The sequence below is a fragment of the Silene latifolia genome, chromosome 4 (assembly GCF_048544455.1).
Source record: "Silene latifolia isolate original U9 population chromosome 4, ASM4854445v1, whole genome shotgun sequence".
Lineage (NCBI taxonomy): Eukaryota > Viridiplantae > Streptophyta > Magnoliopsida > Caryophyllales > Caryophyllaceae > Silene > Silene latifolia.
In genome coordinates, this window is record NC_133529.1 from 96,610,320 (window position 1) to 96,628,631 (window position 18,312).

The 18,312-nt window shown below is 40.2% G+C and overlaps 1 protein-coding gene across 1 annotated transcript; it reads left to right on the forward strand.

Annotated features, from left to right (window-relative positions):
• The first annotated feature begins 15,694 nt into the window (after nucleotides 1-15,694).
• Nucleotides 15,695-16,540, forward strand: LOC141651808 (uncharacterized). The gene has a single exon (XM_074459505.1). It carries the CDS (start codon nucleotides 15,695-15,697, stop codon nucleotides 16,538-16,540), a length of 846 nt encoding a protein of 281 aa, XP_074315606.1.
• Nucleotides 16,541-18,312: the final 1,772 nt, after the last annotated feature.

Sequence of the window (18,312 nt, forward strand, 5' to 3'; positions counted from 1 at the left end):
ACTTAATTTAAATCATCTCCTGGATTAATTTAAGGAAGAGATAGGATTTATTTCTTGCAAAATAGTCTACCTATCTCACGGCATCTATTAGGGTTTCGATCCAAACCCTAATCTTCCTCTCTGCTATAAATACACATGATATTTGCTCATTGAAAATAAGCTTTTCGAAATACAAAATTCCTTGCAAACAATTTTGAGTTTATTTCTAATCAGTTATTTTATTGTTTTGCTTTTAAAAATCTTTACAAAAAGTCGTGCTCTTTAATTTGCATATTATTCTTAAGGTTACGTTATAAGATAATAGTACTTCATATTGTTTCTTAATCGTTCAACTGTGTGAACACTTAGAAGAACAATCAAGTGTTTTCTTAGTAACTTAAGATAGTCAAATCGAATATCTAGTGATATTCAAATTGAGTTATAACTAGAGTTAGTTATACGAGTTGGGTTGATAATTTTGTAATCCGGAGAAAGGTACTAAAATTATTAATCGAGAATAGTGGACGTAGGCTTCGACGTGTGAAGCTGAACCACTTCAAAACAGTGTGTCTTTATAGTTTTCGTTTCTGTTCATTTCATTACGTTTACAATCACTTAGTTAATTAATTAAAATTTAATCAATAAACTTTAAGTAATTAATTGCATTGACCTAAAATAAAAGTGGGCATAAGTGTTTAAATACTCAATTTACCCCCCCCCCCCCCCTTCTCGAGTATTTCGACTGTGATAGACTCTTCAAAAACAATATTTCTAACTCTACAAACTACTCTTTAGTGGAGTGGTAAGTAAAGGTCGGATCCCAAGGGACAGGTATTTATTTAGGATTTCAATTGCAAGTAGTTTATGTCTTGGGGTGTCATAAATTTGGGTTGAGATGAGATGTAATCTAAGCTAATCAACAAGATGAATGAAAATTAAGGAAACCAAAGCAAAGCAATTAAAGGGGTTTGTAAACAATTGATTAAGGACACTAGGGTGTCATGGGTTCATAAGGGAATCATGGAAACAGATCATACAAACATGTTCTCAAATAGATGCAAGCAACTTATTGTTGTGATGGAATCGAGTTAGTGTATATCTTACAATTCCTAGGAAGATTTAGGTCGCGGAGCCGAGTCGATCAAGACTTTACAACACCTACAAGTCGACTTAGTCTCTTCCTATTCAACTCTATGCATGGTCTAAGAAGGCTTGAGTTGGCTTATATCTTACAAGCCTCATTGAAAAGATAAGAGATGAGTAAAAAATGCAAGGTTTCATAGTCTAGCATTTCATCAAATATAACATGTGCATAGGTTGAAATCACAACAAGCAATCATTCAATTATGAAAGCATATTCATTTAAGCATAGATTTAATCCCATGATTGATTCCCCTAATTCCCTATTAACCCTAGCTTAAGAGACTACTCACTCATGATAAAGTTTCACATGCTAATAAGGTTGTCAATCATACTAACAAAGCAAAACATGATGAACAAGTGATGTAATTAACAATAATTAAGCAAAGGTAAAAGGGATTATACCTACTTGAGATGATCCAAATAATAAAGCAAAGAATAATAGAAGTAAACTTGATGATTGATGGAAGGTTGTCAATCCTCCAATAAACCCCAAACAATCTTCTAATTACCCAACTAAAACTAAGAACAATCGAGAGATTAAGGAAAGATTAAGATGTGATTAATATTGAAATGTGCATTACAACTTGGATTAAGACTAAATTAAGAGAGATTAATACTTGATTAAGACATGATTCTTAGATCATTCTAATCTAGGTAGTACAATGGTATTTATACTAAAATTAAGTACAAGGATTAGGGCTACTAAGGGCTTAAATGACGATTAAGACCCTAAGAGAAGTTGACGATTTGCAAGTCCCGCAGGGACACGAGCGAGCTGGGTTGCAAGACCCTCAGGGACACGTGCGTCCTGGCTTGATGAATGCCCGGGTCTGTGAGAAGATCCGCTCGAGCCGAGCCTTGGGACGCCCGGATCCTGGCTTGAGACGCTCGTGCTGAGCTGGGGACGCCTGGATCCTGGGTCAGGGTTCCTCCTCTTATTCTTGACTGCCTAACAATCCGTGGGGACTGTCTTGGGGTCGTGGGGATCTTTCATCATTTCCCAATTCACTTGTTTTATTTGCTTAGGCCTTTAGTCTTGGTTTCCTCTTCGATGCTTGGTCATTAGATGCGATCCATTTAGCTCCATTTTGCTCCATAAATGCAAGGCTAGCAATCCTCTCCTACCAAGGACACAAAACCTCAAAGAATATGCAAAGTAGGAAACTAAAGATAAGAAATAACCCTAATAGTCGCTTGAAAGCAAGGGAACGAGGTTAATTCGGGGACTAAATGTGCACAAATATGAGTCACATCACAAAAGCTCCTGTATAGCCTGCTTCTCAGCTTTAAACTCATTCTCGACGATAGCAAGCTTCGCTGGGTAGACTTCACTGCATTTTGAGCAGGCCCTAGCTTGGATACTTCAACGACTAATTTGGCTTTGCCTGCCTCATTATCCTTCTTTAGGACCTAATTCTCCTCCTTCGGCGCTTCAATATCAGTCTTCAGGGCGTCAACATCCTTCTTCACTTTCTGCACCTCCCATTCCAGGACATTATTCTCAGGGATGTCATTGGGGCGGGGCGGTGGTGGATATAGGCTCCCCCGTACCTGTACCCACCAAGAAAAACTTGTACCCATCCCCGCCCACCACCCGTGACGGGTAAAAATTTCCAAAACCATCCCCGCTCCAATGGGTAAAAGTATAAAACCGTACCCGTCCCGCCTACCTATTAACCCGCTACACCATAATTTTGTTCAATAAATTTTTTCATAAAAGTTGGTTTAATCACTATTAATTTCCATTTTTTTTGAATTTACCTTTATAATTTTAAATTTTCACCAAATAAATTAGTAAAAAACTTTATAAAATAGATATTATTATCATTATATCTTAACTATAACTAAATAAGATTTATAAAATTATCATAATCCTACTAATTTTTTTAATGATTGGCGGGTATTAGGTGGGTAAGATGCGAAATTCATCCCCACCCCATGACCCATGGCGGGTACAATTTTCGTACCCGCACCCGCCCCACCACCCGCCAAAACTCTACCCATCCCCGCCCCAACTGGGGCGGGTGCGGGGCGGTACCCACATGTACCCGCCCCGCTAACATCCTTAATTATTCTTGGCATTAGAAAACTTCAATTCACAGGCACCCCTTAACATGTCATTCACATTCTGCATAGAATCATGAGCAGGTAAGAAAGAGCATGGCTAAAGTTAAAGACAGAACGTGAGGTAGGAAGAAAGAGCTATAAACCTCGCAGCATGATAGCCAGGTTAGGAGCACAGTCCCTGGAATAGTACATAGCTGCCACATCCTGGGTAGATGATTCTTCAGCCTGGTACACGGAATAGGGATCGTCAACCAAGAAAGAATGAGCTTGGATCTGTTCCTTGGCAATCGGAACATCACCAAGCCTCGCCCTGATCTCCCTGACACCTTTACCAACAGCCTCAACTTCTTTAAGAACCTCCTTCTGCCTTTTCCTTTTATTGGCATGCCTGGACTCACCAAGGTCACCCACAGCTTGCAAGGGATGCACCAGTTGAGCATGATGAGTAGGGACTTGAATCTGGAGAGTACTGCCACTCCTTGTAGCCTCACTACTTCGAGACTTCTCCTAAGTGATTTGAGAAATCCATGCCTTCACTTCATCCAGACTAAACCCGGCGATCCTTACAGAGGCCCTGGTAGCTACACGACAAAATCCTATATCAGCGATACTAACATATGTTCAACTTAAAAATCGACACAGGAAAACGAAACTTACTTCCAGACGCTGAGGCCCCAGAATCCTTAGCACCTTTGGCGGCCTTATAAGTACTCAGCTTAGCCTTTATAAAACGAGGTAAAGGTTTCTGGCCAAGGCAAGCAGACTAATTTCTCTTGTCCTCTGGCAGGGCCATGAAGGCTGCAATGCGATCAACTAACCCCTCAGCACTAGGATCACAAGCTAAGTCAGCCACTTTGAAACAATACAAGTAAACACGTATTAGAATTTATGTATAAGTCATATGTAATTATGTTCTGATTACATGCAAGGAAATACTTACCAGTCTCCACGGCTAGATAGCTAAGATAATCCAGGTCAGGGGCAATAGAATCAGCCCTGACGAACATATAGGTCGTGGTCCAGCCCTTGTTGTCGCCTGAATCAAAATTTGTTATCAAATGAGCCATCTTTGCTCTGACATGAAAATTGAAACGCTCAATAGCATTGCTCTTCAGGTGATAAACATTCTTAAAATCCTCAACGATAATCACTAAGTTGTGCTTGGTACACAGATGCTCAACAGGTTAAATAATCTCCACGCCATGGGCATGAGTTGGAAAGGATAAACCCTAATAGCCCTCATAATATCAGCCATAAATGGAGTAAAAGGAAGCATACAGCCTCCCTTGAACGCCTACTCAAAAATGCAAAATCAGCCAGAGCTGTACCAATTGGCCCTGACTGGACCACTTTCTGGAATCCAAACTTTGGCTCCAATAGGAAGGATACCTCTACCCTTCAGATAATGTTCAAAGGAGAGTTTGAGATGATTAGCCTCAAAAAATTAAGCAGATAGCGATTTGACAAGAGTAAAGCTGACATCTTTATGCATAACAGCCAAAATTTTTACAGGAGGGGAAACCTCGATAACCTCATCCTCAGGAATAACGTCAGGAACTTCAACCACCGCTGGACTTTGCTCACCCTCAGCAGTTTTGGGGGAAGCAGTTCTCCTTCTCCCACCGGCCATTTTTGGATTGATTTGAATTTTTGAGAAATAGAAATTATTTTGCAAAGAAGTCAGAGAAAGAAGATAAAGATTGGAAAATTGGAGAATTAAAAGTAAGAAGAAATGATTGACGGCTTCAATCAATTTATAGGCGGCAGAATAGGCTAACGGATAATGAAAGTGGATGAGTTCAATCATGACTCTCCTAGGGTTTGATGAACCTACCCTATTAAATGCTTTCTAGTCGTTAGGAAGTTAAAGAGAATACAAACTCTGAAGTCTTATCCAGCAAGTCACTAATTTTTGCCTAGCCCGATTTTTTTTATCTCCTTATCCATGGCCATAATCAACAGAAATAAGGAGATAAGGGGCAATTATTGAGCCAGGATTTATCCTGCCTGGTGAGACAAGTGTCATGCAACAACTATCAGGCCAGGCTAGACAGGAGCAACCCAGGACAAAATATCAATCATCTATACAGGCGCCAGCCAGGAGGGAAAGGCAGGTCAGGCTGTCGCATCTGGCCTGACTTGAAGGAATGCACACCAAGTAAATATTGGATACCACTTATATACGCCAGGCAACAACCAAAGTGCAATGGGGCGGTTCCTACTTTCATGGAAGACCAATTCTACAAACCTATAAAAGAGGAAAAGTTACCAACCAAAGCTGAGAACATGGACAATATATGGTTAGAAGAAGAAGTCCACATCCGGATTAATAGGGCACAAGGCCTACTAACTAGAAAAGTCCATATTAACGTTGGGAGGAGCCGTTAAAGATCATTGAAGGCTATTATAAATAGCAAGGGGAAATAATACGTAGGGAGATCATCATTACTCGCACACTTTCACTCTATTGTATACATTTTTACTCGGTTATTCGTCCATACATTCATACTATAAATCGCCTGGCAGACCTTTATTTTTTCAGTCTACCTTAATGATAATAAAATCCCTCTTGGCTTGGTTCTCGTGGTTTTTTACCTTATTCCCAGGATTTTCCACGTATAAATCCTTGTGTTCATTTCAGTTATTTACTCTTTAATCTATTTACTATACTAGTCAGGAATTATTAATTGAGTTAGATCACCCTACATTATACTTCCGTGGCAAGACAATACATCCATGTAAAATCTTACTAAAACACTCTTCCTTTTTATTATGTTAACTATGGGTCTTCCATTTACAAAGATTGGGTTATTGACACTGGAGCATCTGATCATGACATCAGATATCTCTATATTACATAATATTATAGTTCTGTCACATCCCTTGTTTGTTACTTTACCTGATGGCACATTAAAACCAGTTTATAAGACTGGGACAGTTTACATGACCACAAACATTAAATTGTTTGATGTATTACTTATTTCTGATTTTCAACCAAACCTTTTATCTGTTGGCAAATTGATAACCAGATCTAAATTAACTGTCACTTTCTTGAATGATATTTGTTTATTTCAGGACCTTTCAAGTAAAACTACAATTACTCATGGTAAAAGATGTGGAGATTTATATAAAATTAGGGTTTTCATCAATCTAAATTCTTGTAATAGATCTAGTTTGTGTTCTGTTCATTCAGGTAACCAAATAAATGTAGATCTATTTCATTCTAGGCTTGGACATTCTTCTATAGAGAAATTGAGACATGTACATCCTGCTACAATGCAAAATGTTAATAAAATGTTATGTGAAACTTATGTTTTGGCTAAGCATCATTCTTTAGCTTTTAATAGAAGTATTTCTCATGTTGTTCAATGTTTTGATCTTGTTCATATGGACTTATAAGGGCCATACAAACAGCCTGATAAGACTGGTGCTCAATCATTCTTAATTATATCAGATGACTATTCTAGGAGCACCTGGACTTTTTTACTTCAGCATAAAACACAAGTGCCTAGCTTGATAATCAATTTTATAAATTTGATTGAAACTCAGTTTAATACAAAGGTTAAAGTAATAAGATCAGATAATGGTACTGAATTCTTTCAATCACAATGTAATTCTTTCTTTGCCTCAAAGGGTATTATTCACCAAAGGAGTGCATAGACACCTATTAGAGACTGTTAGCGCTCTTAGGTTTTATGCACAACTGTCTATTAAGTTTTGGGGGGATTACTTGATTACTACCACATATTTGATCAACAAACTGCATTCTTCTGTGTTAAATTGGAAAAATTCACATGAGCTACTGTTTCACACAAAACCAGTGTATGATGAATTAAGAGTTTTTATCTCTCTATATTATGCAACTAGCCCACCTACTATTATAAGAGATAAGTTCTTGCCCAAAGCTAGAAGATGCATTTTAATTGGGTATCCACCTACTCAGAAAGGCTATAAACTTTATAATTTGGAGACACGTGATGTTTTTGTCAATAGAGATGTAGTTTTTTTATGAATATTGTTTTCCTTTTAAAACTAATGTTGCACAAACACTTGCTGCTGACATTCTTACTGATCTTGATTGTACAAAAGATTCAACACCACTTTTATTAACTATTAATCCAGATAATACAAATACTACTACTTCTACACTAAATACTCAAACTACTCATAATATTACTCCCTCTAGCACTGGAGATATTTCTATACAATCTGTTCCAGTTTCAGGATCTCCTAACATCAGGAAATCCAGCAGACAAAGGAAACCATCAGTCAAGTTAGCTGATTATCATTATCCTAAGACCTCTTCTGCTCTTCCTACTGTTGTTATTCAACATCTTCATGATTTTGATCCCAGTTACACTTCTTCTTTGAATAATGTGATCCCAAGAGTTAGAACCTAGCTATTACAGTCAAGCTAGTAAGGATGCAAGGTGGGTTGCTGTTATGGATCAAGAATTGTTAGCTCTTGAGAAAAATAATACTTGGGAGCTGACTGAACTACCCAATGATAAAAAAAGGTATGGGTAGTAAATTGGTGTATAAGATAAAGCATAAAGCTGATGGGACTGTAGAAAGGTTTAAGGCCAGGCTTGTGGCTAAGGGGTTTAATCAGGTTAAGGATAAGGACTAAAAGCACACCTTTTTCCCAGATTCAAAGTTTACTACAGGTCAGGACTTTGCTTGCAGTTGCTGTTGGAGTATGTGTCCTCAACAATGGTGCGATCACATTATTGAAACTCATGATAAGAATACGTACGGGATGATTCATTTATATATAGTCAACTGATCAACATTAATCGGTAATGATTGGCTGACTAGAGTTTGACATTACTATCGTTTAACGGTGGTGATCAGTTGATCCCTTAAGGTCACACCTAAAGGACGATTCCCTCAATTGTAAAGTTAATCGATTGTATGACGATACAGATTGATTAAATCCTTAAATTAAACAAATTGATATATAAGAGAGAATTTTATATCTTATTGTAATTTGATTAAATAAGATTCAATTTAGTAATTAATATGTTATATTACTATAATTGATTAATGTTTATGAAGCATTTGAGATAAGAGTAATTAGTTAATCATAATTGCAAAATGTTGTAGATTATATTAACTAGACTTAATGTGATCCATTTTATTTACATGTAATTGTGAATTACCTGTTAATTTATTAAATGTAATTTTATTTAATATAATGATATTTAATTAGTTAAATATGCATTATTATGCCTAATGACATGTTACATGTCACATGTCACACAAATTATAAAGATAAAATGGAGGTCCATTTTATGTGTAGAAACCGGTTTTATGGGCATTGAGGGTAATGATTGTTGTTCTATTTCATGCAAATAAACACCATAATTCCCCTACATGTGTGGACCCTAGCCTATTGTTTTGAGAAGTCAAAAAGCAATTGCATGGCCCTATTTTAATAGGTAAAACCGGTCACCCCCAACATAATATAAGAGTATGTTCTTATTTTTAGATGATCATAGTCTTTGATGCTTATCTATTATTCATCTCTCTTTCTCTCTCTTCCTCTCTCATAAAAATTGGTTTTTATGTTCAAAATTTGTGATAATATTCTAATAAAATCACAAGATTACTATGGTAGTAATTAGATTAATATTAGAATCAATATTTAAGGTCACTACTCTTATTATCTAGTTAATCATATTTGTAGTATTGAGGGATAATCTTGGTGCAACTAAGAGGAGGCATTCTTCTTTGGATGCTTGAAGTTTTGGAGGATCATTCAAATATCTTATTTAGCTCAAGATCTAGGTTTGGAAGGAGTCCAAATCTAGTGCCCATAAATCCGTTACACCATTGTAAGAAAACCGTTTTCTCCTAACTTTGTTATTTTTGTTATGCATGCACTAGATCTAATGACTAAATCAAAAGTAATTTAGATCATCAATTAAATGAGTTTAATTAGAGGGTTATTGAATACCTTCAAGTGGTATCAGAGCATAGGTCGTGCATGCATAATCAAGTTGGTTTTTCCGAGTTAAATGTAACTTAATTAAAACTAAAATTTGTGATTTGTAAGGATAAAGCCACGAAATTTTTTTTGCATGTAATATATTCTGGTCCTAAAATATATTTAGGTCATTTTGATGATTTATGGATGATTATTGCTTATTTTAATGATTTTTAGTGAAATAATTACATTTTGATGAGTAAAATAAACTTTTATTTACTAAAAATAGTTAAACTTCACTAATGGCCATGAATTTTTAGTATGACCTGACATGCATAGTTTTCATATTGTATGTAAAATTTCGGATCATTGTGATTAGTTTTGCATGTTTTATGATTTTTATGTGATAAAAATGGTTTAAATGGAGGTTAAATGACTAAAAATAGTTAAGTTTCGAAACAGGCTATGAAATTTTAATATAATTGTAGGCACGGAAAAATTTATTAAAGTGCCGGATAAATAAAATGAATTAATTATTTTGAGTTAATACCAAATTTTAACTTAATTTAATTAATTTGCCCCGATTAAATAAAATATGGGCCGATTCGGATTACAAAAGGAGTTGTTCGGATCACTAAACCCAGAAAGAATTAAATTTGGGCCAAGGTTACTTATAAACCCACAAATGGGCCTGTGACCATCAAAGTCCAACAAGGGGATTTGAAACTCTATAAATAGAGCTCTTCTCATTCATTCAAAGGGTTGGAAATTCATAATTGCAAAGGAGCTAGAGAGAACAAGGTACAAATTCCTACAAATCCTCTCTGTCAAAATCATTGCAAGCAGTCAACAAGCACATCAAAGCGTGCCGCCTGCATTGAAGATTCAATCACAAGTTCAAACCTTCAAGAGAGATTCAAGTCATCGCGACCCTCTCAAGAAATCAAATTTACATCGCGCGTAGAGCAATTAAATTTGTCTACACGCGCACCCCTCACGTGTACCCCGTACACGTACCCCTTACGGCATATTAGAATCAGAGGATACATTAGAGATTGTACACGTACTTTTGATATTTATTAATAAAAATATAATTGTTTCCTTGTTTTGTATTTCGATTATCGCAATACAAAATTTCATTACAAATTTTGGTGAACCCGACGTGAAAATCTCTACCTCTCATCTCTCTCTTTGTTTTATTCAAGTCTACCAAAACAAGAAGATGTCTACCAAGCAAAGCACCTCCTCCAGTCCATCCAAGAAGACCTACGCAGATATCCCGCAGGGTACCCCCATGGTCGCTTACCTCCCTCGCTACGCGATCAATTGGCATCTCCACAAGAAGAATGGCGAAGAAGGGCTGTCAATGCCGCTTGCCCGATCCACGCTCGCACACGTCCCAACTAGGCCGCGCAAGTTCTCTCGTCGCCTCCATAGCGCGCCGCCACTACAAAGACTCTTGGTCGCCTCATCTCCTTCACGCGAGGAGGGTAGAAGTGTTAAAGGCGACAAAAAGGCTTCTCCTCAGTAAATCCAAGGCGTCGCAAAGAAGAAAGAAACATCAACTCCTAGCGTCGCTTCGGTCATGGTGATAAGTGGTGATACTCTTGAGGATCGAATGCAGAAAATGAATGAACTCCTTGAGAAGATGATGAAGGAGAATGAAGAAAAGAACAAAAAAATTGATGAGCTCCAAAAAGAGGTGGTGGCACTCCGTGACAGGAAGGCCGAGAGCGAGCATGGTGACACCGATAGGGATGTTGATAGCGATAGAGAAGTTGACGAAGATAGGGAAAAGCCAAAGAATGAGATCAAGAACTTCATCGAAGAGAAGTCTGCAGGAGTTAATAGCCAAGACGATCAAGTGTCGGTTGGATGATAGCTCGACAAGTAGTGGACGCTACATCAAGCCTTACACTAAGAGGATTGACGGTCTGCGCATGCCATCGGCTATCGGCCTCCAAAATTTCAACGATTCGACGGGAAGGGGAACCCAAAGCAACACATCGCCCACTTCGTCGAGACATGCAACAATTTGGAAAGAAGGTGATCGTTTGGTGAAGCGATTCGTTCGTTCGCTCAAAGGGATCGCATTCGACCGGGTACACGATCCGGACTCGAGTCAATTGACGGTGGGGTCACATGGAAGATGAATTCCTCAACAGATTCTACAAACACCAGGACGTGTCGTCAAAGCATGAGCGAATTGACAAAGACATCCCAATGGCAAGACGAGCACATCGTCGATTACATCAACAGTGGCGTGCGCCGAGTCCGGAATGTAAGGATCGCTTAAGTGAAGCGTCGCCAGATTGAAATGTGCGTCAACGGGATGAAATGGGACATTCTTTACATCCTGAAAGGGATCATGCCAAAGAGCTTCCAAGACCTGGCTACCCGCGCCCATGACATGGAGATCACAATCAAAGAACATGGTAGTGCTCGACCAAGTTCTTCTAAGGTGCCAAGTGAAAAGAAGGAGTTCAAGAAAACTGATAAGAACTCCAAATCGTCGACAAAGGAAACAATGGTCGTCGAAACCAAAGAAGTGCACTGTGAAAATATCGTCAAAGCCTAAGTATGAAAAGAAGAAAGAGTCATTCTCTTACAACTACCAACGAGACAAGCCTACATTGAAAGAGTTGCAGGCTAAGAAATACCCATTCCCAGATTCTGACTTGTCTGGAATGCTCGATGACCTCTTAGAGAAGAAGGTTATACAATTGCCAGAGTCGAAGCGCCCTGAGCAAGCAAACAAGACAAACGATCCCAATTACTGTCGTTATCACAGGCTGGTGAGTCACCCTATTGAAAAGTGTATAACACTCAAGGAGAAGATCATGCAGCTATCCAAGGAGGGGAAGATCATTCTTGACTTGGATGACACAGTAACTACAAATCAAACTACTGTAGTCTTGGAGCAACCTGACGAGCCAATTATAAAACAAGGACAATGTGTGTATATGTTGCAGTTCGGGAGTTTTGAGCTGTGGCATTACTGAGATCCAAGGGTCATTGTCGTCACTACCTCCAACGTCATTGGAAGAAATACTACCTCCTCAGGATAAGAACGAGGAAAAGAAGCATGAAGATGACGATGAGGGTTGGACTTTGGTTACGCGCAAGAAGTCAAAGAAACAAACAAGGCAGGCATGCATGCAACAACCTGTTCACCGTCGAAGAAAACAATCAAAGAAGACGAAACCTCGCAAGACGAAGGGAAAGAAAAAGTCCAAAATAGTGGTCAAACCACATGTCTTGCCAATTGAATTGCTGGAACAAGAACCACCAAGTCCCGTCACCTTAGAAGAATTCTTCCCGCGAGATTTCATGAACAAGGTTACTGCGTGCACCATCTCGGCCCATCGAAGGTGGCGACGATGAAAAGAAGAATGAGGAAAGGGGCCTAGATGATGCGGTATCACCACAACAGTCTCATTCTAAAAAAGAGAACGAAATAGTGGCTGCTCTCGATGCCCTTCCTACAAACATGGGGTGGAAACAAATCTTTCATCTACCTAAAGATAAGCGTAAGCTGATAATTCAAGGACTTGAGAAGCCAGAATTGTACGCAGGCAAGATGAAGGAAAATGCGAGCCTCCGAGCAATCAACTGGATGTGTCTCCCAATGCACTTTGAGTTTCTCGGATGAGGATTTACTTCTTGGATCCAAGCCTCACAACAGGCCACTTTATGTGTCGGGGTACATCCGGGGGCAAAAGGTCAAGCGCATCTTAATAGATGGAGGCTCAGGAGTCAATCTCATGCCAAAATCCACCATGAATGAATTAGGGATCACAATGGATGAACTCTCGAGTAGTCGAACAATGATTCATGGTTTCAACTTGAATGGGGAGCGTGCGGTTGGCATGATCCGTGTGAACCTTACCATGGGTGATCTTTCTTCCGACACATTGTTCCATGTCATGGATGGCAAGACATCGTTCAAACTATTGCTGGGACGACCTTGGAAGCACGAAAACGGAGTTGTCGCCTCAACCCTCCATCAATGCTTGAAATATTATCGTGGTGGCGAAAGGAAAATAGACGGAGACGCCAAACCTTTCTCTAAGGTCGACTCTTTCTTCGCTGATGCAAAATTCTTTGAAGAAAATGGTACTTCCGGTGAATTCATGCCAACCACCATCTCTTCAACGGGGAAAAGGAGGTAAGCGGGAAAAGAACATTATCAAAGAGGATGAAGCTGCAAGTCCTGCTAAAGAAAATGATGTTAAGAAAGATGTAGACAAGGTCAACAAAACAGCTACTCCTGTTGCGTCACCCAAGAAGCAAGAGACGCCGCAGAAAACTACACCACCAGTACTACGCTACATCCCGAAGTCTCGCCGCAAAGATGGGGAGAGTCCTTTTGCAGAGTGTCTAACACCAAAGATAGAGCCTAAGGATAAAAAGTCAAGTCTGGTGTTCAAGCAGGAATGGGTAGCCAAAGTCGTTACACCTCTACCAAGTTCATCTCAAACGAAGATTGTGAGACCTCCTCCGAATGGTTTTGTCTGTTCATCCAGTCAATCATCAAGTGAAGGAAACAAGGGGATATTTGATTCCAATGCTTACAAGCTACTTGCGAAGGCTGGATATGACTTTACAAATCCGACTCCTCTCGGCAAAGTCATAGAAGTTGAGCCGTACGGTCTTAACAAAGCGCAACATGAAGTGTTCAAGCAAGATGGGAGCTTCATGGTGACCAGGGCCGGCCTCGGATATGAGTCTCCTGCGCCTGTGAAGATTGGTGCTCGTAGAAAAGGGGCTACTGCATCTTCTCAGCACATCACAGTAGAAGAGGTCGAAGAAAATGAAGAAGGAGAGGAAAAGATGCATCCATCTTCAGTCTTCGATCGAATAAGTCCACCTGCAGAGAAGTGTCGTCCTTCTATATTTACAAGGTTAGGGAGACCAAATTCTTCAACCAAACACATTTCTGTCTTTGCTAGGCTTGGCAATCAAGGAGAAAGTAAGGTCAAAGTGTCAACACCTTCGTTGCGCATAAACAAAAAGGGCGCAATACATGAACGCTTGGGTGGTCCATCAAAAAAGAGTCTTGATCGACTAGGGGCTCTCAAGAGGAATAGTGGTGAGGGTCGTCCTCTCTCAACTTTTGCAACACAAAATGAAGAAGAAGTAAGAGTAAGTGATGATTTGAGAAGCGTAATACCATCTCGCATGAAGCGTATGCAAGTAGTGGATATCATCCAGCATGAGCCACTCAAAGCAAGGAGGCGCGTACTAGTCCTCACAGCCGTCAAAAAATGTTGAGCCTATTCCTTCCTCTTCACGTCCCCTACGATGTAAAGAAGCCAAGATATTTAGAAGTTACAACGTCATCATATCATATCACAAAGAGAAGAGATACCGACGAGAATGAAGAAGTTGAGGCCGATGAGGCCCCGAAAACACTTGAAGACGGGGCAATCGATCGTGGATGAACTCAAGGAACTCAATTTGGGAACTATCAAGATCCTCGCCCCATTTATGTCAGTGCTTTGCTGACTAAGGAAGAAGAAGAGGAGTACTACAAGTTATTGGTCGAGTACAAAGATGTCTTCGCTTGGAGCTATAAAGAGATGCCTGGACTCAACCCAAAAATTGCAGTTCATCGTCTAGCAATCAAGAAAGGCACCAATCCCAAAAAGCAACCTCAACGTCGTTTCAGGCCGGAGCTTGTACCTGAAATTGAAAAGGAAGTCAATAAACTCATTGAAGCAGGTTTCATTCGAGAAGTCAAATATTCTACTTGGATAGCAAACATTGTCCCAGTCAGAAAGAAGAATGGACAACTGCGCATATGTGTCGACTTCAGAGACCTTAATGATGCATGCCCGAAGGATGACTTCCCTTTGCCAGTTACAGAGTTGATGATTGACGCAACCACTGGTCATGAAGCCCTCTCATTCATGGATTGTCTTCTGCTGGTTACAATCAAATACATATGGCACCAAGATCAAGAAGCAACAGGTTTTCGAACCCCAAAAGGGATCTTTCGCTACGGTCATGCCGTTTGGATTGAAGAATGTTGGCGCTACGTACCAACGCGCAATGCAAAAGATCTTTGATGACATGCTGCATAAAATAATAGAGTGTTATGTTGATGACGTGGTTGTCAAATCAAAGAAAAGAGAAGACCATATCAAAGACCTTCGAACCGTCTTTGAAAGACTTAGAAAATGTCAACTCAAGATGAATCCGCTCAAGTGTGCGTTCGGTGTCACATCTGGGAAGTTCTTGGGGTTTGTGGTTAGGCATAGAGGCATTGAAATTGACCAAACAAAAATTAAAGCCATCAACGAAATGTCGGAACCAAAGACGTTAAAAGAGTTGCGCGGATTGCAAGGACGTTTGGCATACATTCGAAGGTTCATATCTAACCTAGCAGGACGTTGCCAACCATTCAGCCATCTCATGAAAAAGGATGCTCCATTCCAATGGGATGAAAAATGCAAAAATGCTTTTGATAGCATCAAGAAGTACTTGGCCGAGTGCACCAAAGTCTTTGGGGCACCAATTCCGGAAAGCCACTTGTCCTCTACATCGCAAAGACAAGAACGCTCACCGGGGGCAATGTGTGCTCAAGAAATTGAAGACCGTAAAGAGAGAGCACTCTATTACTTGAGTCGTACCTTGGTTGGAGCCGAGTTGAATTATTTGCCCATAGAGAAGATATGTCTTGCTTTGGTGTTCGCCATCCAGAAGTTGAGACACTACATGCAGGCGCATACCATACACGTGGTCTCAAAAGCCGATCCAATCAAGTACATACTCTCAAGACCAGTCTTGTCTGGAAGACTTGCGAAATGGGCAATGTTACTTAAGCAGTATGACTTGGTGTTCGTGCCTCAAAAGGCTGTTAAAGGCCAAGCTATCGCCGACTTCTTTGCTGATCATCCAGTGCCAGCAGAGTGGGAAATTTCAGATGACCTCCCAGGAGAAGAAATTTTCTATGTGGACGTCCTACCTCCATGGCAAATGTACTTTGACGGTGCTGCAAGGAAGGACGGAGCTGGAGCCGGAGTTGTATTCGTAACTCCACAAAATCATCTCATGCCATACTCCTTTACGCTCACTCAGTTGTGCTCAAATAATATGGCAGAATACCAAGCTCTCATACTCGGCCTCCAAATGGCGATCGAAATAGGTGTTAGAGATATGGACATCTACGACGACTCGAAGCTGGTGGTCAACCAAGTCCTTGGTGAATATGAAGTAAAAAAGGAAGACTTGATTCCCTACCATCAACGGGAATTACAACTGTTGAATCAACTTGAGGGCATCCATGTTGGTCATGTGCCAAGGTGTGCCAATAAGTTGGCTGACGCGCTTGCTAATCTTGCAGCCACTTTGGCATCTTTGGGGGAAAGAGTCTATGCAAGTCCCGATCCGCAATCGTTGGGTAGTATCATTGCTTGAAGAAGAGGAAAATGTAGATACAACCAACATGATATGCGTCTACACAATTGATGAAGATGACTGGCGTCAACCTATCATTGATTTTTGGACCACCAAAAACTACCCGATGATCCCCGGACACAAGGTAGAAATACGTCGACGTGCTCCAAAGTTCATTCACTATAAAGGGACACTCTACAGACGTTCTTTCTCATGCCAATGGTTGAGGTGTCTAAGCAAGGACGAAGCTATCAAGCAATGCATGAAGCTCATTTCGGCATTTGTGGTGCTCATCAACTGGGCCTAAACTTCATGATCGCGTAAAGAGAATGGGTATTATCTTGGCTAACCATGGTGCAAGATTGTATGGACTTTGCAAAAAAATGTGAACCCCGTCAGTTCTACGCAAACTTCATACACCAACCGCCGGAGCCGTTACATCCCTCTTTGTTTCTTCATGGCCCTTTGAAGCTTGGGGACTTGATGTTGTGGGACCTCTTACTCCAAAGGCCTCAAATGGACACGAGTATATACTCGCTGCCACTGACTACTTCTCAAAATGGGCAGAAGCCATCACACTACGGGAAGTGAAGAAAGAAAATGTTGTGGACTTCATTAGAACCCAAATCATCTACAGATATGGTGTACCTCAACGTATCACAACTGACAATGGGAAACAATTTTTCAACCATCGATGACAAGTCCGGGAGAAAAATTCAAGTTCAAACAATACAAGTCATCCATGTACAATGCCTCTGCAAATGGTTTGGCTGAAGCCTTTAATAAAACTCTTTGCAATTTGTTGAGAAAAGTAGTAGCAAAGTCAAAGCGAGATTGGCATGAAAGAATTGGTGAGGCGTTGTGGGCATATCGTACCACATACAAAACACCTACTCGCAGCGCGCCCCGCACGCGTTGGTGTATGGAGTGGAGGCCGTGTTGCCTTTGGAGTTGCAGATCCCTTCCTTACGCATTGCTATTCAGGAGGGACTCACAGATGATGAGAATGACAAATTGCGATTAGCAGAGTTGGAAGCTCTCGATGAAAAGAGATTAGAGGCTCAACAAAAGCTCCAGTGCTATCAAGCAAGGTTGTCACGTGCATTCAACAAAAAGGTGCGCCCTCGTTCTTTCCAAGTAGGAGACCTCGTCCTTGCAGTACGAAGACCAATCATCACCTCTCACAAGCCAGTTGGCAAGTTCACTTCTAAGTGGGATGGTCCATACGTGGTACAGGAGGTCTATACAAATGGTGCTTACAAAATCGTGGATGAAGACGGCGTTCGAGTAGGCCCAATCAATGGGAAGTTTTTGAAGCGTTACTATTCTTAAATCCCAACAGTGAAGGCTCCTTAGCAAGAGCGTAAACTGCAAGTCCAAGCTCCTAAGCAAGAGGTTAAACTGTATAAAAAAAAAAAAAAAAAAAAAAAAAAAAAAAAAAAAAAAAAAAAAACCTCCTTTCTTCCTTTATGAACTACGTCGGCTTGATCTTGTGAAATACACTTTGTCTTCACAGGTACGTAGGCAACTTGGGTGAACATGTAGCTCAAGTGCAGCCACACCTCCAAACAAAAAAAATCCCTCCCTTGAACTACGTTGGCTTGATCTTGCAAGTTGTCATCTTGATAGCTTTGCAAGTACGTAGGCAGTTTGAGCAAACACTTTGTTCAAGTGCAGCCACACCGAAAAAATTACATCAAAATAATTACTCCTGGCCCGCAAGAGTTTAAACTGTGCACGGCTAAAATTACAGTCAATCATCAACCAAGTTTGTAAAAGACCAAGATCATGTT